Below are 21567 nucleotides of genomic sequence, written 5' to 3' on the forward strand. Positions count from 1 at the left end.
CTCTTCTTTCTGCGTTCCTTTGCAGAGCAGTGGTAGAGGCTGTTCATCGGCTGGATCTCATCCTTGGCAATAAGGCAGCGTATCAAGAAGTGTTCAAGCCAGAGAACATCAGCTTGAGGAACAAGTAAGTTTGGGCCGATGATTTATTCGTTATATTTTGACCTGAAAAAAATGCACGTGAAGTAACACGTCAGCAGTTGCAGTTGTCGACCAGGGATTCCTCCAGGTTTTTAGAGCRGAGGCCATACTTCAGGTCTGTATTTGAATGCGCCTAGTTGTAGAGTCCAAGTCCATGGCTGGAGGCTTTCCTGAGTGCCATTGTAATACAAATAGGTCATCTTCATGTTGGCTAATGACTTCCTTGTAATTATCTTAAAATACCTATATGGTGAAGAAACTTCCTATACATGCATGAAATTTTTTATCAGGTTTTGGGGGTGCCTAGAAAGGATGGTGGATTTTTTTAATCTGTGATCATAGACAATTTTTGACATTCCTTATGAAATTCCTGCAATTTAGAAAGCTACTGATGGCCAGCTGAGGCAAGGTAACTGATTGAGTTTATGGCTTTTCCAGCTGCTACTGTGTAGGAGTGACACAAGCTGCACCATCACCAGATGGCCTAGCTCATCCATAGTAATCAATTCAGATTTTCCTCTTCCCCGCTCATGTAGCGGCAGCTGTATTTGAAGCTGCTGTAGCTAAATGTGAATTCTCTGCTCTCTGTCACAGGCTGCGGGAGCTGTGTGTGAAGCTGATGTTCTTGCATCCGGTGGATTATGGGAGAAAAGCAGAAGAACTGCTCTGGAGAAAAGTTTACTATGAAGTTATCCAGCTCATTAAAACAAATAAAAAGGCAGGTATCTGTGGCTGCTGCATGAGAAAGTCTCTGGCCATGCAATGGGTCAGACCAAGTTAAATGCTTCATTTGCCTGGAGAAGTTGTGGTCTGAACACAGGGCAGGAAGCCAGGCACTCCTGAATTTTAATTGTGAAGCTGACATACACTTTCTGTCTATCTGTGGGCAGGTAACTTCTAATGATCTGCCCAGAGAGCTGCAAGTGCAGAGGATATTTCAGCTTTGCTTACTTAATTTTTGTCTTCCTGTCTTCAAAATAGGCATATCTCCATGTAAAGTGAGTGCCAGTGATACTCTTAAGGGGCTTTGTCAGTGCTGGTTGGTTTTTCTAGAGTTGATCACTGGAAAATACTCAAGACATTCACATTAAGTTGTATTTTCTAATGCTATGAACTCTGTCCTGGTGATCTGGTTGCCTGAGTGTAATTAAGGTGTGCTCTAACCAGATGCGTTAATCTTTTATTCCTCATTGCTGCAAGTGTTTCTCCTTGATGTTGACCCTTAGTAAATACTACTAGATACAACATTTTTGAGCAAGAGGAGGTATAGAACTGCTGAAAAACAATTATAGCCGAGATGCCTGCTACATACTTGGTATAACTTGGGTCGCTAGCCTAAAAAGTTGCGTGGATTGCATTAACACATCCTCGCTTCTCTTCTCTCCAGCACATTCACAGCCGTAGCACTCTGGAGTGTGCGTACCGGACTCACTTGATCGCTGGCATAGGATTTTACCAACACCTTCTCCTCTACATTCAGTCTCACTATCAACTGGAGCTGCAGTGCTGTATTGACTGGACTCACGTAACGGACCCTCTCATAGGTTAGTGTTCAGCCTGTCGGGCTCTTGGGTAAGGCCTGAATCCCAGGCAGGTGGCTTCCCCCCCCCCCTTTAATATCTGTACTGAACTGGGGAAGCAAGAAGGATTGGAACGTGTCAGAAAGTGCTCGTAGAAAATCCCTTAGTAAATGTTTGGTGATGGCAGACTTTTATGCAGTTTTGGAAGAGCTCTTCCAGCTGTACAGATTGTTTTAATAAATTAAAGTAGACAACAGGGCCTTGGTGGGAGTGGGTTCTAGAAATCAGCAGATTTTGTCAGAACACCTTACACGCTTAGATGTAAGATGCTGTTCCTACTCCTGGTCCCCTCTCTGTCTGTACTTCTTTTACATACTTCCCACTTGTGCACACACCACATAAAGCTTTGAAACTGCCATGGACTCTTGGACTGAGAACATAAAGAAGCTACTGTAACATAGTAAGCTGCTATATGTTAGCTGTCTCGGGTAACTGCCTCTGTGCATGCCCTTAGATGCCGGGTAATTTGAGGTATCTTACCTCTTGGGGAAGAGGAAGAAGCGTGTTTACAGGCAATAGTCGTGAAGCAGCTCTAGGCTGTGTATGTGTTCACATCGTAGATTATCTTGTAATAATGYGCTCATCTTTGCTCCTGTGTTGTGCTCAGTAACTTCAAGGCACATATTTCTGTTCAGGTAGATCCAGCTGAGAAATGGAGCCTCGGTATTTTTTGTGAACTGTATTAGCAAGGGTTTAATTGACATTTTTAAAGCTGGCAAGGGGAAGATGACACGGAAATTGGAAAAAAAGAAGTTAGTATGTCTTTAGCAATAGAACATTTTAGTTGTTGGTATCCTATTCTTAGCTTCTGGGAGATGATTGTATCATGATCAGCTTTGAAATGTCATTTTAAAAGGCAGATGTCCCTGGCAACTGTTGCTTTGAGAAATGTAGCTTGGTACTGCAGAATTAATAAATCCTCAGAATGCACATTCCAGCTGGATTTGTACTCTGTGATATGTGATTGCATTTAAAAGACTCCCCTTCTTCAGGTTTCTTAATGTGTTCAGCCTCCTGTAATTAAAATGATGCAGTAGAGAAACTTGGAACTGGACATTAAAGATGAAACCTTGCATATCCGGAAATGATGTATGTGGAAGAATCGCATATGAAATACGAATTAGGGTGGACAGAACTTGATGGTTATGTAAATGGGAACAAGAGGATTCAAAGCAAAATAGAAAGGGAGGGTAGATCCCATAGTGTCTGTGGGCACAGCCTAGAGGCTGTGTGTCAGTATGTGACTCATGCGATGCCTGTTAGCAACTGGGAACCATTCCTCACTGGTCACTTAATCCTTCAGATTTCACTTCCACCCTTTTAAACTAAGCCAAGAGGGAAGCAAGTCAGACTGCAGGCTGGACCGGTCTTCTCAAAAATATCTTCCTTTGGGATTTCTGCTTGAGGGATTTTTCTCCTACAGAAGGTGGGAGACCTTGGGAACAGGAAGACCGAACCTAGGCCGGGCGCTCTAAGTCGTGACACTGATCTGCCCCGTGGCAGTAAGTGCCCTCTAGAGAGAGAGGGCGAACGCGGTAGCCTTCCTCCCAAGCTCCAGCTGAACCACTGCCCCTCTGGCCGAGGAGCAGGTGGGCTGGGGAGATGGGATAGTGTCTTGCCAGTGGCAGCCCCTCCCAGGAACTGAGTCATGTTTAATGGCTCAAGTTAGTCAGAACAGCTGGCTGGAGCCTTCTCCTGTTGCTTTTGCCACTTTCCACTGAGTTGCATTTTCTTCTGCTAGTGATTGTCCCTGCTTGACTGCAGATGCCTTATCTCCAGCACGGATTTCCCTTCCTGCTTTTTCCTTGCTTTACTTCCCTTCCTCCCTTTTTGGTTGGCCAGCCTGGAGGTCATTCAGCACTGAATCCAAATCTCAGTCTTGGTGCAAACAGGCCGAGTCCATCCTCAATGTCAGGGAGGGTATGTCCACGCTGAACGTCACCACCAGGTGCAGGYGTGCCCAGCCTTTGTTCTGGCTTCCAGGGATTCGTGCCAGCTCCTATCCAAAGGCCTCGTTAGCCATGCTAACAAAATCAGCCTCTCAACAGGCCTTATTAGCTTGTGCTTGATGCTATGTTAACATGATCACATGGCTTGTAGACAGGAATCAGCCTCTGTCCTTTCATCCRAGTGCAAACGGAGCCAGCTCTCTGCGGCATACCTTGTAGTCAAACTCTGAGTGACAGTCGTTTTGGTGACTGGCAGGGATGCAGCGACATGCACTGCCCCTCATCAGCAGGGAGCTGAGGGAGGAGTCCGTGTCGACGTGCGTTTTCCACATTTTGACAGCAAGGGTGAACCGACGTTGGTCTACAAGATGCCACAGACAGCAGCCAACGCTGTGGTCTGAACACGTGGTCTTTGTTTTCACCCACTGAAATGTTGGGTGTCTCAGGCAGAGGCGTAGATTGCTCGCGTGTCTTTCCAGCTGCCTTTACCCAATGGTGTATGTGATTTTTTTTGCATTTCTCATGTAGGCTGCAAGAAACCTGTGTCTGCATCGGAGAAGGAGATGGAGTGGGCACAGATGGCATGTCACAGATGTCTGGTTTATCTGGGAGATCTAGGTAAGAACAGCATCATCTTTCAGGGCACCCTTTAATACATAAAAGATGGTGCCTGTACAGCGGGCTGATTCCCTGATTGTTAGTCAGCTGCCATAGTTGCTTGCAGACGCTGGTTTCTCTTGGACACATTTGTCAATGACTGCTTTAAGGTGAAAGCTTCACGGATAAGTGAGCTGCTGCAGATTGCAGCAGCTTTGTTTTAGTGCCAGTAGATGAGTTTGCTRTTGGCAAACAACTGAATCTGTGGCTGTGTAAGAATGGAAGCCTTGACTTTATTTATGTTACTTGGACAGTGCAAAGGAAACTCGAAGCGGGGTGACTTCTCAGCTCAGACTTGCTTTAAGATTGCCTTACAGAGCCACTGTCGCCAGTGTAAGCGTGAATGAAAATTGGATTTGTTAAGCAATATTGTTAACTGATCCGGAAAGATAGGCCACGCCAGAGACCCAGGTTCTTTGCGAGTGTGTCTGGCTGTGTGTTGTCCTTTATATAGCAGATGTGTCTACCCCACAGTCACRACCTCCTAAGTGTGTCAGCTTCTTGCTTGATTGTGAACACGTGGGTGTGAAGGCAGTGAGAAAACATGCAACTGTGTGAAAAACAGCTCTTTGAAGTGTGGCATGGGTAACTGTGCTTGACACGCAGCAGCCTTTAAATTCTTGAAAGCTGTTTTGGCGTTATCATTGTGCATGAATCAGCCGAAGAATTGCGAATCRTTGCGGATGAGTGTCGTATGGGGGCAGCAAGAATGACTTATCTGACTGGTGGGAGAARAGTGTGCTCCCCTCTTTGCAGTGCTTTCACCTAAGGTTTTCAAGGTGCCTACCGTTATCCAAAAAGGATAATGATTGATAAGGTCCAGTCTAGACACCAGGCATTTTATTAAGTCAGCTGACTTTAGATTTCACACTCTGCTGTAGTAGGATATGGTCTGTTTGGGGTGCTGGAAAATGGAGCACAACACTGAGTTATTTCAAGGATGACTGAATCAGCACTTAACACGTGGAGCAGTAGATCTTGTTCCTTTTGCTTACACACCGCCACAAGTGTTGAGAGATGTCCCCTTTGCTTGGAATGGCAGGGATTGTGATGTGCAGGACAGCGCAGTTAAAATAGAAATGTTTCAAACTGTCCTGGCAAGCCCTGTGCATTTCTGTGTTTTGCCAAGAGCGGTTCGTATTTGATGGATTTGTTGACTTGGCCAGTATTTCTAGGTTTGTGGTATTTTTAATCTGTAACGAAACTGTGCTCCTCTGCAGAAGGGGAGACAGTGGCTTCTAATTTCTGATGTGCAGCGTGTGGTTTTTCTTTCAGCTCGCTATCAGAATGAACTGGCAGGTGTGGACACAGAGTTGCTGGCTGAGCGATTTTACTATCAAGCACTTTCTGTTGCACCACAAATTGGTGAGTGAGTTACCATGAATTTTCATTGTTCAAGTCATGCTGCCATAACCTAAAAGCAATACTCTGTGACACGGCTCTATTTAGGTTTATATCTGGTTGCTGAGAGGGGAGTGGTTTTATTCTCTGGTTAAAAGTAGTTCCTTCTATGAGAATCTCTCTTTGGCAGGCAAGCCAAAGAGAGGAGTTAAAGCAAAGGTGGTCTTCTCAAATGACATCAGCTTACTTATCTGATTAATTCTGAGAAGCTTAAACTTCCATGAATGGGGTAAAATCCCGTTTGTCTGGCTCAGGGAAGATCCAGCTGTCCCTCGCTGGAAGCAGAACATTACTGCTCACCCCCCTCTTCTAACAACAACAACAACAACAACAACAACAACAAATCTCATGTGCTTCTCTCTGCTTTAAGTGATTCTTTTATGCAAGCACACTGTAGCAAGAGTTGAGTGCCTATCTTATCTTAGAAAGGAAGCAGTTCCAGAAGGATGTTTTCTCTGCCCTGTCTTTGCGAGGGTCTTCCGAGTTGTTTGCTGCGGCTGATCCCAAATACCAGTAGCTGACCAACATTTACGTAGCACAGTTGGCTGGGACAGAGCMCTTGAATGCTGATAAGATGTTGTCCATGTCAAGAGAAATACAACATACTGGGGTCAAGGCCATGTGCTTATTAATGAAGAGGAGGAGGAATTGTTTGCTCTGCTTTCTTCTGCAGACAACCAGCAGGAAGGCGGGGAAGATCTAAAAACACTGTAAATCAGGGGAAAAAAGCTAAGTGGCTAAAGGATCAAGTAGTCCAGACCTTTGGACTGCAGTTATACTATTGTTTGTGCCACCTGGCTTCCCTCCCATATGGAAATGTAGTGAGAAGGAACGGATCTGCTTTCTAGCAGGGAGAACTGGAGAACTGCAAATTGATTCACTTGCCCCTCTCTTTCGTCGCAGGCATGCCCTTTAACCAGCTGGGGACACTGGCGGGGAGCAAATATTACAATGTGGAAGCTACCTATTGCTACTTACGCTGGTGAGTGCCTGTGGGGWTCTTCTTTTTTTTCTGGGCAAGGAATCAGTGCACTGTGGTTGCCATTGTCAGATTTTCTCCTTTACTTCGGGCTCATGACTTTTTCAGTGGATGAGTTTCAGGGGGATGGGGGAAGAGAAGAGGGGAGCAGTTATTTCACCCTTGAGCAGGACTGATAGTAAGAGCGAGCCCTGGTCAAACCAAATCGCCGTGCAGGTCACTAAACAAACATGCAGGACTGCAGTTGGAGGGCAGGGTTCCTCCTGCGACCCTGTGCCTGGGCTAGAGAGCGCCAGGTCTGAAGGGGAGCGGTGGTGCTGTGTGAGGCACCCAGCACAGGGAGGTGGGTGGAATTCAGTTATCTAAACGTGGCCTTAAGGTGCAAATTTATAAAGGTGTGTAAACATTGCAGATGGAGCTGCAGCGCAGCTTGGAGTGGGGTTTGCAGACATCAAGGGGAGTTAAGTACCCCGGCATGTTCAAACAAAAGCGCTAGGTACCTGTCTTTGTGTGCCTGAATATCTTTCTAGTGAAGTAAAACCATAAAATGTGAGCAGCCCTGTGGCAAAGTAACTTTTGATGTGTTCTATTTTGGTATCTCAGTATCCAGTCTGAAGTGTCCTTTGAAGGTGCCTACGGGAACCTGAAACGGCTGTACGACAAAGCAGCCAAAATGTATCACCAGTTGAAGAAATGTGAAACCAGAAAGTTGTCTCCAAGCAAGAAACGGTGAGAGCCCAAAGAAAAGGGAAGGGATGCAGGCTGAGAGTTTGCAATGCCATCAGGGTCCTTCTCTGGGAGAGGGTAGTGTCATTCCGGGCAACAGGCAGCTGGCCCTTTTGAGGCAGTGAGRGTTCCCAGAATTTGAGAGCTTTTTCTTTCTTTTTTTTTTTCTTCTTCTTTTCTTTCTTTTAAACTGCTCCAGTGTAGATCCCATTCTTGGTCTCTTAGGTCATGGTTTCAGGAGAGAAGTTAAAGGCTGGATAGATGTAGAGGTTGAGGTGAGGGGTTTCTCAATCTCCTCTTGAGCTGGTGACTGTAGATGAGGGTTGATGTGTATTAGTGGAAAGTAGAAGCATATAAACTGGCTTTCTTCTCCTGTTTCCTCAGAAGGTGGGTATCAACTGAGACCTGATTCACCTATTGATAGAGCTCTGTTAGCCTCTCCCGTTTCTGTTGATGGGATACCTGCTTTACAGTGTTTTCTCCTTAATTTTTTTAGATGCAAAGACATTAAGAGGTTGCTGGTGAGCTTTATGTACCTGCAGAGCCTTTTGCAGCCGAAGAGCAGGTAAGGTTACGACAGATTATATCTCCTATTGATAACTCACAGTAGCAGGTATTTAGAAATGGAAGAGATTGTTCCCTGCAGGATAACAGTGTCTGTGCTGAGGCTTTCTGCCAAAAAAATCCAGGCCTCGTAAAGTCTTCTAACCTTGCAGTGAGAGTGAAGATGATCACCTTTCAAGGGAAGTTGAAATATCAAAGGGTTAAATACTTTGTGACTCTAGATAAGTTGAGCCTCCGAGCTCGTTTGTGCTTTGTACCTTGCCTTTGGTGTGTTCTAATGTCTTTTTCAGTCATCAAATGCTTTCTCCTGGCAAGCACCAGATTTAGGCTGATTCGACTACAAAGAGTCACCATCTGCACGTGTGCAGAGCAGTTCATTGCACTTGGAAACCTGTAACCAAATACCTTGTTCAGAGGAATGGATAACATAACCTGTTTGTGTTGGAATAAATGGAAAGCTTTGTACAGCTGTGTGGCTTTTCCTGGATTTTCTCTGTCTCTACTGGGAGGTTTTCAGGTGGTTCTAAATTAACCTCTTACTGCTTGAGATAGAGTAGGTATTTTAGAGGCTGCAATTAAATCTGTCATAGAATAATTTAGCTTAAAAGGAACTTCTAGAGGTCATCTGGTCCAGTCCTCCCCCAAAGCAGGGCCTGTTTTGAAGTTAGATCCAAATTCAAAGTTGGATCAAGTTGCTCAGRGCCTCATCCAGTTGAGTTTTGAATATATGCAAGGACAGAGATTCCCCACCTCTCTGGTTTCTCTTGCAGTGTTTGACCACCCTCCCTGTGGAATCTTTTTCCTTGCATCTCATCTGTTTCTCCCTTTCTGTGACTTGTGCCCGTTGCTCTCTTCCTCTTGCTGTGCACCTCTGAGAAGAGTTTGGCTCATTCCCCTGTAACCACCTATGTGGCAGCTGAAGACAGACCATATCCCCTCAAACCTTCTCTCTTTCGAGCTGAGTGAACCCGGTTCTCTTTGCCTTGTCTTATCGTCATGCGTTGTAGTCCCCTTGATAGCCTTCTGCTGGACTAAGTCCAGTTTGTCACTTTTTTTTTTGTCCTGAGGCCTCCAGAACTGGCTGTGGTATTCCAGGTGCCATTCCGCAAGTGCCAAATAAAGAGGAATAATCACTTTCCTCAAGCTGCTGGCTATGCTTTTGCTAACGCAGCCCTGTATGTGGTTAGCTTTCAAATATTGACTTATGCTAGAGCTGAACCTCAGGGCTCATTTAATATCCGCTTAACACATGTTTAGTGCATAAGAAAATAGGAAATTACTTCAATATCCCAAGTATGTTGCCCCCTGAAAAGGATTTACTAGATGTTTTGCAGACAGGGATTTTTTTATTATTTTTTATTTTTTTGGTAACTAGGAAACTCCTGTAGTCCATTACACTGAATACTTCCTTTGAAGTAGCTCATGGCTGCAGAGGTTTTTGAAAAGTTCTTACGGGGCTGCAAGTTAGACAGAGCTATGGGAGGAAGAAAAGTTGAGTCCCTGGTTTGTGTGCTGCAGTGTAGTGTTTTAACTGAGCAGTGGATCTGAAACTTTGGCTATTTTTAACATTAAAGTGCACTGTGTATCTTAATGGGTACTGTCTGAGCCCACAGGGAAAAAGTCATCCAGGAGTTATTTAGGTTAAAATATAAAGTATTTCTGAGATCTTTGAATTACATGAGCTAGAGAAATGCAAAGAATGAGTTTAATCTCCAGATTTTTCTCTGGTTTTAAACTAATATTTCATGTTTGGTGACATGAGCCCATTACACTAAAGAGTGCTGAGTTAGCTGGCTCTCCTGCCTTGTGCCCTGAGATGTGTAAATGAGGGCTGTGTTTGTTCCTGTCCTAGTCTGCAGAAGCATCACCCCGAGCCTGGGAGTGAATGTTCGAACCCCCATGTATATTTGCTGGTGACCCATCTCTTTGCAGGGAGGAGATCTAGTTATCGTTTGCCTTTAGATTAGCAGCTTTGGAGAGAAAAACATAATCTAATTCATCTCACTTGCTTCCCATAGCTGTTGCTGCCTGTAGTATTTTCGCTGGTGCTTAATCGTGTCTAGTGCTAAATGACCTAAGTGAAGCCTCTGCCAGTTTTGCTTCAGTTTCCATGCAGACATTGCCAGGAGCTTGAGTCTTGAATAATAATTCTTGTTTATTTTTCCCTCTTGCTAAGCTCTCTGGATTCTGAGCTGACATCTCTCTGCCAGTCTGTGCTGGAGGATTTCAACCTGTGCTTGTTCTACCTGCCTTCTCCTCCTAATCTGAACTCAACTAGTGAAGATGAAGAAGAGTATGAGAGTGGCTACTCCTTCCTTCCTGATCTCCTGATCTTCCGCATGGTGATCATCTGCCTTATGAGTGTTCACAGCCTCAAGAGGGCAGGTAACCAGTGCATTATTCAGCTCTTTCATGAATAGAAGCAGAGCGATATGGGTAACACTTGGTATTCCACTTAGGCAGATATGGTCTTAATTGGAATCCGTTTTGTAGGATAGTGGGAATGTCAGTCTCCTCCACCTCAYTATTCCGTCTTGTTGCAGGTTCAAAGCAGTACAGTGCAGCCATCGCTTTCACRCTGGCCCTCTTCTCTCATCTGATAAACCACGTCAATATTCGCCTGCAGGCAGAGCTAGAAGAAGGGGAAAATCCAGTCCCAGCCTTTCAGAGTGATGGCACAGGTAAGAGGACAGAGACAATGCAAGCTGCATCTGCCCAGTTGCCTACCTATATGGGTGGCTGTTACTTCCCTTTCCTAAATCCCCTGGGCATGGGCTTTGTAGCATAGTGTCTGAGTGAATGGAGTGGTGTTAGAGATGTCCTGATGTTTGACTGTTGGGCTGAAATCCCCAATGACAGGTAATTTGTTGAGACAGTCTCCACTYGGAAGTTCTCCGTGAGTTTCAGAATCATCACAGGCTGAAAGAGTTGCTTTCCTTKTTGTAAGGAATTATCTTTCTGTATCTCTTGGCATCTCATTCATCATCTGTCTACTGCTGTCTGTGCTCTGTATTTCCTGTCTCTCCATTTGCTGTTGTTTACTGGACTCTTCTCTCCTGTTGAGGAGGTGATCTCAGGTGAAACACCTGGGCAACAGTGTCTCAGGGAGGCCCTGCTCTGCCCACCTAGTATCTGTTCAGAGGAAACAGAGGTCTTTAGTTTCCAGCACAACCTGTTGAGCAGAGTTCAGTTRAAAGAATAAACCCCCTGAATCTTTCCCTTCAAATCAGTTGATTCATAACATTTAGCAGAGCGTGAGTGTAGAGTTTTCTTGGCCAAAAGTGACAATGAATGACTCCTCCCCTGCCTGGGTTTTGAAGCTGGCAAGGTGACATAGGCTTGCAAAGGCTCTGAGCGTGTTGGTCAAGGAAGGGGTTAGGTCAACTCAGTCTGGTTACAGGGCAGAGTGGCTGGTTTAATCGAGCTGACTGGCACGTGCGGTTGCCCTGTCTGGTGGATCACTGGGCTTTCTGACCACAGAAGGCTGGGGAGAGGGTTTGGGATTCAAGTGTGGATTTTGTGCTGGTCTGGCAGCATTCAGCACTGAGCTGTCTGATAACAGAGCAGTACGGTTTGAGCAGTAGGAATCCAGGCTTTCTGGCTGCCTTTAGAAAGTGTGTCATCCTGCCAGGGTTGCTGTTACTTTTTCTCTGGTGGAAGACGCTAATAGAAGTGATGGCTGAAATTTGTATGGCTTGTTCCCTGGGCTCAGGGCTGGCAACMAGCTTGTGTCACGCATCAATGCTCTTCTAACTTGTGGTCTTGTTTTAAATGCCTGCAGATGACCAGGAGCCACGGGAGCCCTTGAACTCCATAGAGAAGGAAGCCGAAGCTGACTTGGCCAATCATCAGCCCAGCGAGGAACAACAGAAGAATGACTGCAAGAAAAGCAAGAAATACTCCCGTCTCTCTTGTCTGCGTCGCCGCCGCCACCCCCAGAAGGTGGACGAGAGTGACCTGAGCGAGGGCTTTGACTCTGACTCTAGCCAGGGCTCCACAAAGGGCAGCGATGGCTCAGAAAGTGGCTCAGAGAAGAGTGACGAGGAGGCAGAAGCTGCTTTTGATGTGGAGACGGACTCTGACATGAACAGCCAAGAATCTCGTTCTGACTTGGAGGACATGGAGGACGAGCCGGGTGAGGAGGGAAGTGGCCGAGGCAAAAGCGGGCCCAAAGAGGCCTTAAAAAACTGTGTGGATGGCAGTGGGCTGGGGGACTCTAAGAGCCCAAGCATCTCTAAAATCGAGACTCCAGATCCAGCAACCAATGGGCCAGGGTCCCTGAGCACTAATGACGCAAGCATAGCCAGTAATCTCCAGGCCATGTCTACCCAACTGTTTCAGACCAAACGCTGCTTTCGCTTGGCTCCCACTTTCAGCAACATCCTCCTGAAACCAAACAGCGAGCCGCCGGTCTTGAAGGATGGAGTAGACAGCAAGCCATGTGTCAATGGAGATCTGGAGAAGCCTGGCTTGGCAGAGCAAGGTAAGGATCAGAGGTCTGGTTCAAAATTGTATTTGTCATTGCAATCCTGCATAGAAAACTGCAAGCTGTAGAAGTCTGTTTGCTAAAATTCGCTGTTCCCTGAAGGAGGAGTTTTGCTGTTAATGCCTGATGTCCAGGACCACATGCGCTGAACAAAAGGGACACCTGCAGCTAGTCTGTGTTAGCTGTTGTTCTGCTCAACAATCTGTCAGATTACAAACTCTGCAAAGCTCTCATAGGCGCTGGTCTGCGAGTTGGCAGATGTGACCTAGCCGCATGCGAGAGGAGTTGAGAGCCAGTTTCTGTGAGCTTCTGCATGCTGCCTCGCTCAGTGTTTGGGGCTGAACCAAACTGCAGATGCACAGCAGGTGGAGCTGCACACTTGCAGCTCTCTATTACCATGCGACTTATAAAACTGAGTAACATTCTGGGGGGAAAAACAGCTTGAAAGGGAGATCAGATGCGCTACAGGGCGTTGTTTGTATTTCGGATAAAACCACATGGGCCCGTTCGGTCTTGTTTGTCGTTCCTCCCAGCTTCCCTGGAGCAAGGAAACATTTTGCATCGTGCTGCCAAACTCATGGGCCTGCAGCTCTGGCAAGATTCAGGCGTTGCTTGGGCTAAGATTTGAAGGGGGAGCATTAGATCATGTTAGTGTTGAGTGGCTCCCAGCATTGCTTTGTAACCACTTGAAAGAGACGAGGGTAAAGGAAGAAACAAAGGATTTTTGGTCTGTTTAACATTTTCCTTTATATATTCAGTGGGTTACACAGATGTTGCTGCTCCAGGAATATGTTTGAATAGTGTAGCTGTGATGTCTTTATGGATGTAGGAACTGAGAGGTTGAATTAACCCATGTGCTTTTTTTCTTTAAGCTCTCCTTGCTTCAGCTGGGCTGTTTCAAAACTCAGGCCCCTTTGTGCTGACTCTGTCTGTAAAGCTGAAGGACATTTAATGGTTTTAACCCTCTGCCAGGGATGGTTTCTGAATAAATTGCTTCCTCCCTTTTGATACTGAGCGTTTATTGAAGGGTAATTGCTGTGCTAATAGGCAGAAATGACTGTGCAGTTAAAATAAGGCACAGTAGCAAAATGCATAGTAGATTCTCAATTTGCTGCTACCTTGACCGCAGGTCGCTCATTTAGCTGGCCTGGAGTTTCATCCAGGGAAGTTGCTGTGTCCTGGCAGCTGGCTTTGAGCTCCTCGGGTCTGTGGAACTACATAATTGCGAGGCGTAATGGATATTTAGATTCCCTGCCCACCCCTGGCTAGTGAAATAGCCTGGCTGTTTGCTTGTCTTGTGTTGCCTGAAGGTTGGCACACAGTGACCCAAACAGTGGTTGCTGGCTCTGGTCTCTGAAGTAAATGGCCTGGTCCTTGCGCTGGGACGTGCTGCTTCCCCCTGCTCTGTTAGTGAGTGTCTCTGAGGCTGCTGCAGGGCCTGGGCATTTGTCAAGCTTTCACAGGGAGATTTTAGTAGTCTTCTCCCAAGGAAAAGTAAAATACAACAGTGGAGACCCTCTTATCGACAGCTCAGAGGACAGGGAACTGCTTTTGTGAGGATGTGTGGAGGAACAGAGTTCAACCCAGCTCTCCCCAACCCAGTGCTGTTCTCATACCAGTAGGGCTTTGCTTCTCGAGGGGTTTAATGCTTGCCATCCTGCTTTTCCCTTCGTTTTCCAGATGATGTATCTGACTCTGAAGAAAGCATTTCAAGCAACAAATCCTGCAGGAATGAGCGATCCCTTCAGGAGAAGCTAGAGATTGTGACCAACGAGGGGTTGCTTCCCACTGTCAAGGTGTTCCTGGACTGGCTGAGGACCAACACGGACCTCATCATCATGTGCGCACAGGTAGGAGCTGGGCTTGGTGTGTGCAATCCATGCCTGCGTCTGTTCAGTTCTCCTGGGCTGGAATGTTAAGGGCCTGCTGAAACCATTGGCCTGGTCCCACTTCCCCGATATGAAGTGATGTTTCCATGCCCCACCAGTTGAATTAAGCTAATCTTGACCTCGGGAAGCATAGTGAAGTTTACTGTTTGTAAAGCATTTTTACAAACAGGTCTGTGGAAGATGCTGGAAAGCCCGAGAGGCCTGGTTATTGTCTCCATCCATCCTGATGTTTTCTGTGGCCTGTTGTGTTTCATTCTTGCAGAGCTCTCAGAGCCTGTGGAACAGGCTGTCTGTGCTCCTGAACCTTCTGCCTTCTGCTGCAGACCTGCAGGAATCAGGTACTGGAGAAAATAATGGAAGTGTGGTGTTTCAGCAAGTCTAGTTATCGGTAGTTTTCGTGGTGTGCGACAGATCCTGGAATGAGAACTTCGCCAGTAGCACTTAGCTTATAAGCACAATGGGAAGCAACTTCATCCACGTGCCGTTTTTGTGTTTAAAAACCTTCCCAGTTAAATACTGCCCTACAAAGCTTATTAATCCATTCTATATGGCTGTCAGTATACCGAAACACTTGCACCTGTGTTGGTGAAGCCTTTGTGTAGTCAACACAATCAAAATGGACTGTCAAGACTATAAGTAAGGGTGTGATTTTTGTTGTGGCATTCACGGAAGCTAGTTTTGATGCCCCAAATGCTCATGATGTGCCCTGCACCTCAGCCTGAAGATCCCTCTGGGACGTGAAAAGCATAGCACAGACGTGGATGCTTGTCTGTTGGAAAGAATGGGAGCGCTAACCCTACAAACGAGTTTGCCCGAGGCATTACACCTCAGCAGGTCACTTGAGACAGTTACTCTTTGTATTTTGGGTGGCCTTTTTGTTGTTAATGCTCCTCGCCCAACATGTGCTCACAGTACATGTATAATTTACTTAAAATCTTCTGCCCTTGTTCTTTACACATCATGTGCCTTCAAGCGTTTTCCCTCTTTGTCCCTACATCAGTTGTTTCAGTCACCATATACTGCTGTCTYGCCCACTCTTCGCTCCAGGGCTGGCCCTATGTAATGAAGTCAAGGACATGCTGAGCGGCTCTGAACTCCCAGACCTCAGCGCCAGCTTGCTGCTCCCCGAAGATGTGGCCCTGCGCAATCTGCCCCCTCTGAAAAACGCACACAAGAGGTTTAACTTTGAGCAGGACCGACCCATTTTCTCAGCAGTGGAGGAGGTGAGTCAGGGTAAACTCAATCTTGGCGCCAGCCGCATTTCCCTCTTTGGAAGTGCGGCTGGTCTTGGTTATGCAGGTGAAGATCTAGGTTGGTTCTTGCCAAAAAAGACCCCAAACTGATTCGAACTTTTGAGTCTGAGGCTAGTTCACACCATTGGTGGTTGCTGCAGTTATCTGTGTATCCAGAAGTCACTGTTCAAAAAATGAAGCACAGTCACATGTTGGCAGCTTTGCTGCATGAGGTCTCCTGACCTCCCTGTCTGGACAGACACGTTGTTATCTCTGCCCTTCCTGGGATGAAAGGGGATGTGGTCAGAGCTGCAGGATGCTTCCTGTGATCCTGATTTAGTAAATGCAAAAGTCAGTGAAATCTCTCTTCATGTGGCACCATCTGCCCTCGCAGAGCACATTTATATGCTGTCCCAAGCACAAAGGGCCAAGGTGGTCGTTTCTGGGTAGCGGACGTGTCTGCAGAAAAAGGTGACCGTTCTTCTCTCGTCTTGTCTGGCTAGACCAGTCTGCTCCCTTCTGGGGTGGGAGCACGTTAACATCTGTCTAGTTTTGAGGACACTGCTCTGACCTGTGATGTGGGAGCCCTGTTTGTTAGGTTGGAGTCCAGCAGGGTGAGTTCTTGAATGTCATCTTAAGCTGCCGGGGCAGCTGGAGTGAAGTACAGCAGTCTCATGTCCAGCGTGAGTCGCCTTTTGCCAACCTCGCTCAGCAGTCTGACCAAGAGTAGTGCYTGCCCTAAAAGCAGTGTATAAACTGTCTCTTCATTTGGTTCCTTTTCCCAGCGCTGAGGGCTGAGCAGAGACTTGTGGGGAAAAAAGCAGCTGTTGTTTTCTCTGTGGTTTTCTCAAGTTGGGGAAACCCTGTTTGCAAACACTTCTCAGCTTTCTGGCCAACCATAGACTTCTCTGCAGTGCTCTCCACGTGTTATTGCCTTCAGAAGCAYATTTCCATCGGAAATGTTTCCTTTGGATTTTTTTTAATAACTGTTTCCGTCTTTTCCAAAAGTGTAAGCTCCAAGGTCGGAGCCAGCTCAGGCTACAGCCCACATGGGGAAACAAGGCTGGTGACTGTCTGCTTCTTTGCAGTCTGTTGTTCGGATTTGCTGCATCCGGAGCTTTGGCCACTTCATTACCCACTTGCAAGGCAGCATCCTGCAGTTCAACTCGGAGCTTGGGATCTTCATCAGCATAGCTCAGTCGGAGCAAGACAACCTGCTGCACCAGGCCCAAGCCCAATTTCACATGGTGAGTTGGCAGAGGTAGGCTAATTCTCTGTATTTGGCACAATGCCCCATAGGTTACTATTAGATGGTAACTACAGAATTTGGAGATGAAAGTCTCGCTCCTGCTACTATCCTTAAAGCTACTCAGCTGTTCCCTTTTCTTTTCACCCTGTTTCTGAAATTGTGTGCTACTGTCAGCTTATGTGTTTCCTGCTAATTGATTTGGAAGTTTGTTTTTATAACTAGGCTGCTGAGGAAGCTCGTCGGAACAGGCTAATGAGAGACATGGCTCAGCTTCGACTGCAGGTAGGAGATGCTAGTTCCAAGCTGAAAACTGGGAGGGATGCTGGCTGAAATGCGTGTGAAATTAAGAAGGGAAGAGCGAGCTCCCTGCTCCCATCTCATGTAGAGGTGGTTCCTCTGTTCTGCCAAGACAGAAGTGATGGGTGGGCTGGAACTGCCCCACTCTCCGTGTCCAGTCCTCTGCTCCTTGGTTGAACCTCTGTGTGCTGGGAGGCTGGAAGGGCCTGGTGGAGCGTTGCAGGGGGCTTCTTGTCCTCTTTGATCCTTTATTTCAGCATAAATGCCAAGCAAGTCTCTCTGTCTGTGTGTGTCTTTCAGCTGGAGGTTTCTCAGCTGGAGGGAAGTCTCCAGCAGCCCAAAGCCCAGTCGGCTATGTCTCCTTATCTCGTCCCGGACACCCAGGCCCTCTGCCAGCACCTGGCTGTTGTCAAGCAGCTGGCCACTAGCGGGAGGTTCATAATCATCATTCCTCGAACAGGTATGGGGACTCCTCTTCATGTCAAATAGCTGAGCCTGCCTTCCCCTCATTCCTTCTTTGTTAGGAAGAAAGCCCTCTGGACCAAGGTGGCTGCCATCCATCCTGCTGCCGTGGTCCCTTGCCACCGCAGGAGCAGCTGAAACACGGTTCGCACATGTCTCTTCTGGGGCCTGTTTCATTTGTGGTGCATGCTTGAAATCCAACGTAGTTTATTGGAGAACAGCTGGAAAGAGAGAGGCCCTGACCACCTCCCGCTTCGTCCGCCTCCTGCGGCAGCAATCGCTGCTGTGCATTGGGGGCAATTCAGTGGGATGTGGAATTCTTGCCACATCTGGGTTAGCTTGCTGAAGTAGAGCTGTAAGCCAGATGTTCTTGCTTCTTTCTTTCTGTTAGTGATTGATGGCTTAGACTTCCTGAAAAAGGAGAACGCAGGTGCTCGGGACAGCATCCGATATCTGGAGGCAGAATTTAAAAAGGGAAACAGGTGAGAGTGGGAGAATGATGCACATTGCCCTTGGTTTTAGAGTGGGTATATTTTGGGATGGAAGAAAATGTTGTTGGGAACATGCTTTGCATCCCTCAGAGAAGAGTGAGAAGTGGACCTGGAGAAAGCCAGGCCTCAGGAATGCACTTGGCGAGAGGAACGGTGGTGAAGTAACAGATTTGGCAGCTGGTTCCCCAGACACTCTCGTAGCTGCTGCTCAGCTGTGAAATGTAGCTGTTCCTGAGGGTGGCAGGAGTTGCAGCYCTTTACTGGTGTGTAAAACTGAGCTGTGCCTTTTGCTCAGGAGTGCTAGGAGAGCTGCGCTGCCTTAGTGCCCRGGTTAGGTGCAGCAGGGCAAACGGGAGTGCTTCTATAAAGACAAAACTGCACCTTCGAAGCCTGTGTCAGGGCTGGAAGCCTTTAAAATACTTGTGGTATTGTGAAGTGCAGACRGCGATGGTGATGAGATAGGGGGGGTGACCTGAGGGAATCCTTGGGCAGGCCGTTTTGTGTCTTTTTGGCAGATACRCGCCAGCATTGCCAAAGGTGCCTGCAGACCTTGACAGAACTGCTGTAGAGTATTGACTTCTGTCTGTGTGACAGTCTCCATGTGGGCTCAGTGACTCTGATCTTTCTTTCCTTAGGTACATTCGTTGCCAGAAAGATGTTGGGAAGAGCTTTGAGAGGCATAAATTGAAGAGACAAGATTTAGACGCCTGGTAAGATTACAGCATCTGGAGATGTCTGAGCCCGATTCCCAGCAGGCAGATGGATTTGGGGAGAAGTGTTAGCGTTGGGACCAGTTGCAGAGCTTGCTGGATTTGGTGCTTTATGTGGGTGACTATAAAATTCCCCAAAGAGAGTGGCAAGGCACGCATCTGTGTCCCATAACACCAAACACCTCTGAGACCGTTCTTAGGACCAGAAAAGCCATCAGCAGGCAACAGAGAAACAGCCTTCCTTTCAGTGCATCCTCCTGAGCATGCGTGAAACCGGTGCCCGTTTGCCCAAACAGGTGCTTTCCCCTCTGACTTTCCCCTCCACTTCTCTTTTCTTGCATCTGTGTGGCAGGAACCTCTATAAAATACTGGACAGCTGCAAACAGCTGACGGTGTCCCAGGCAAGCGGAGAGGACGACACCACAGGAATGGTCACCATCATCACGGGCTTTCAGCTGGAGGACCCAAGCGCGTTCTCGGTGCCCATGCAGGTCAGTAGCTCTTTGTTCTGGCTGAACTGCACCTTCCTGCTTCCTAGCAAGGTTAAAATCTGGTTGTGGCAACAGATTGTTTTGGTGTTTTCTGCCTCTGGTAGTAACTGTCTTGGACTTCCCAGATCTAGTTTGTAAGTCATGGCTCCTACTCTTTATTTTCTTGAAGGCCCCCTGATCTGTCATGCTTTTGTGGTGTGAAGTATCCTGGGGGAGGAGGGAGAAGAGTGATTTGCATGACTGTACAGGCTTCTAATGCCAGAGCTGCGTAAAGCAACATTAGCATGAAGGAGAATTAGGCCTTTTAGCCATGAAAAGCCGTGCCTGACATCCGGGAGTTGTGAAGGGCAGCGCTCTTGACAGGGCAGGGAGAAAATAACCCCCTGTGTATGTGTTTGCTTGCAGTCTGCCCTCCAGGCAGCCGCCAATGCCAGCGTAGAAATAAAAAACGTCCTGGAGTTCTACAAGCAGTGGAAAGAGATGGGCTGATGTTCAGAAGGGCATCAGGTTGGTGTACCTTTCTCTCCCCCTCTCGGAACGTGCAGCGTCTGAACGAAGGAAACAAAAATCCAGGCGACACTTAGACACGAAGAAGCAGCAGCAGCAACAATAAGAAAAATATCTACAAAAAAAAAAAATTAAAAAAAAAAAAACAAAACCAATCCAGGCACGCACACGGACACCCGCCACCCACACCCCGACCAGACGGCTGTACATCTCCAACGGCGCTAACTGCTCTGAGAAGAGAGAGGCACCTCGGCATGGCTGAGGCAGAGCTCTGCCCTTCTCCCAGTCGGCAGGGATGGGCGAGAGACGGGCAGTCATTCATTCCCCCCTCCTTCCTCCCCAAAGCTTGCTTGGTCATCCGAAACGGGCAGGCGGCTTCGAAAGCGTGGACTTCACTTAAATGAAACCAAACCAGCGCAGCGGAAATGGAGCCCCCCTAGCTTGGGAAACGAGATCCGAAGAGTGTTTAGCTCTTGCTTGGCAATCTGGTGACAGGAAAGCAGATGTTCCTTTTTTTTTTTTTCTTTTGAGTTAATTATTTTTCAAGGGGTTTTTTTCCTTTTAATTCTTAGTTTTATATATATAAATGATATTAAAAAAAAAGAAAGAAAAAGTGGAGTTCCTTTGGGGTTCTGGATACTCTTCCAATGTTAGAAAAGGAAACAATGATGCTATTTAAAAAGAGGGGGGAAAATGAAAAAAAGCTCTTAATATAATTTTTTTTCTTTTTTCTTTTTTKGGGGAAAAAAAAGCATATTTATTTCCCTTCCCTGTCTCCACGGAGCGGGCTCAGCGCAAAGGGATGTCGGCCTGCAAAGAGAGAGCAGTCTGAAGTGCCCCTGTGTGCTTCATGCGCGTCCTTGCTTTCTGCACAAGCTGTGTGCTTCAACGAGAGTTTGGCCGGGCTGCTGGAGAGAGGTGAAAAGGACTCCGTTCCCCCCGTCTTTTCCTCCTCTTCCCCCTTCCCCAGTCCCTCCCACTTCTTTGCTTCCAGCATTAGGCCTTGGAGAAAAGGAGCYGAATCCAGCGGAATCGCTGGGAGAGGGAGAAGAGCCATGTGGGATTTAAGCACCGATAAGGTTTGCGTGCTGTGACCACAGGATGGATGAAACCAGCAGACGTCTCCCAAGGACCCAAGCCTCTTTTTTTCTTTTTTTTTTCTCCCTTTTTTTTTTTTTTTAATCTTGCAATGGGATGTGGAGGAGGAAGGAGGATCTCAAAGCCATTATCTCCTCTGCTGGCTGTTCTGACACCGCTGCTGCTACGTCATGCTAGAGAGGGTGACAGAACTCGCGTGGTCGTATCCCCCCCGCACACCCCGCTCCGGGGCAGGCAAAGGCAATGCAGGGACTGCTGCGGTCCAGGACTGAGCCCACGAACTTATTCTGTGCTTTAAGCATCCCAGAAAGAAGGGAAGATGCTACCTGGGCGGATGCTGGAAGAGCTGATTTCCCCTTGTGCCCTGCAAGGGACGGTACAGACCTCCATCCTGACGGCATCTCAGGGCGACCTGTGTCTGACTTCCTGCGACGCTGATGCTTGGAAATGAAGAAACAGGTTGCTCCCAAGACAGCTGAGCGGTGGGAGATAGGCTGAATGGCCTCTTCATAGTTCATCTGCGTCAGTGTGCTCAAGAAACAGATGTTTCCATCCACGTGAACTAACAGCAGCTATGCAAGTAAAAACCACTAGTCTTCTACGTTTGATTGTTTTTTCACATGGGCCAGCCAGAAGCTGCTATAAAAGGGGCGTAATATGG

The 21567-nt window shown here is 47.2% G+C and overlaps 1 protein-coding gene across 3 annotated transcripts; it reads left to right on the forward strand.

Moving 5' to 3' along the window:
• SMG5 (SMG5, nonsense mediated mRNA decay factor) lies at nt 1-21507 on the forward strand. 3 transcript variants are annotated; one of them, XM_026073818.1, is made up of 21 exons: nt 2-124; nt 733-856; nt 1526-1682; nt 4196-4285; nt 5600-5689; nt 6629-6707; nt 7308-7433; nt 7927-7995; nt 10171-10379; nt 10538-10675; nt 11776-12477; nt 14161-14330; nt 14632-14707; nt 15417-15592; nt 16690-16848; nt 17073-17132; nt 17448-17607; nt 18001-18091; nt 18736-18810; nt 19163-19301; nt 19707-21507. In XM_026073818.1, the coding sequence occupies exons 2-21, from the start codon at nt 758-760 to the stop codon at nt 19788-19790; spliced, it is 2949 nt and encodes a 982-aa protein (XP_025929603.1). In that variant the 5' UTR covers nt 2-124; nt 733-757; the 3' UTR covers nt 19791-21507. The 3 variants fall into 3 exon arrangements, with proteins under 3 accessions (XP_025929604.1, XP_025929605.1, XP_025929603.1); XM_026073819.1 differs by lacking the exons at nt 18001-18091; nt 18736-18810; nt 19163-19301; nt 19707-21507 and having other exon boundaries at nt 1-124; nt 17056-17132; nt 17448-17539; XM_026073820.1 differs by lacking the exons at nt 17448-17607; nt 18001-18091; nt 18736-18810; nt 19163-19301; nt 19707-21507 and having other exon boundaries at nt 1-124; nt 16690-16862; nt 17056-17083.
• Nucleotides 21508-21567: the final 60 nt, after the last annotated feature.

Source organism: Apteryx rowi, unplaced genomic scaffold, assembly GCF_003343035.1.
Source record: "Apteryx rowi isolate R43461 unplaced genomic scaffold, aptRow1 scaffold_379, whole genome shotgun sequence".
Lineage (NCBI taxonomy): Eukaryota > Metazoa > Chordata > Aves > Apterygiformes > Apterygidae > Apteryx > Apteryx rowi.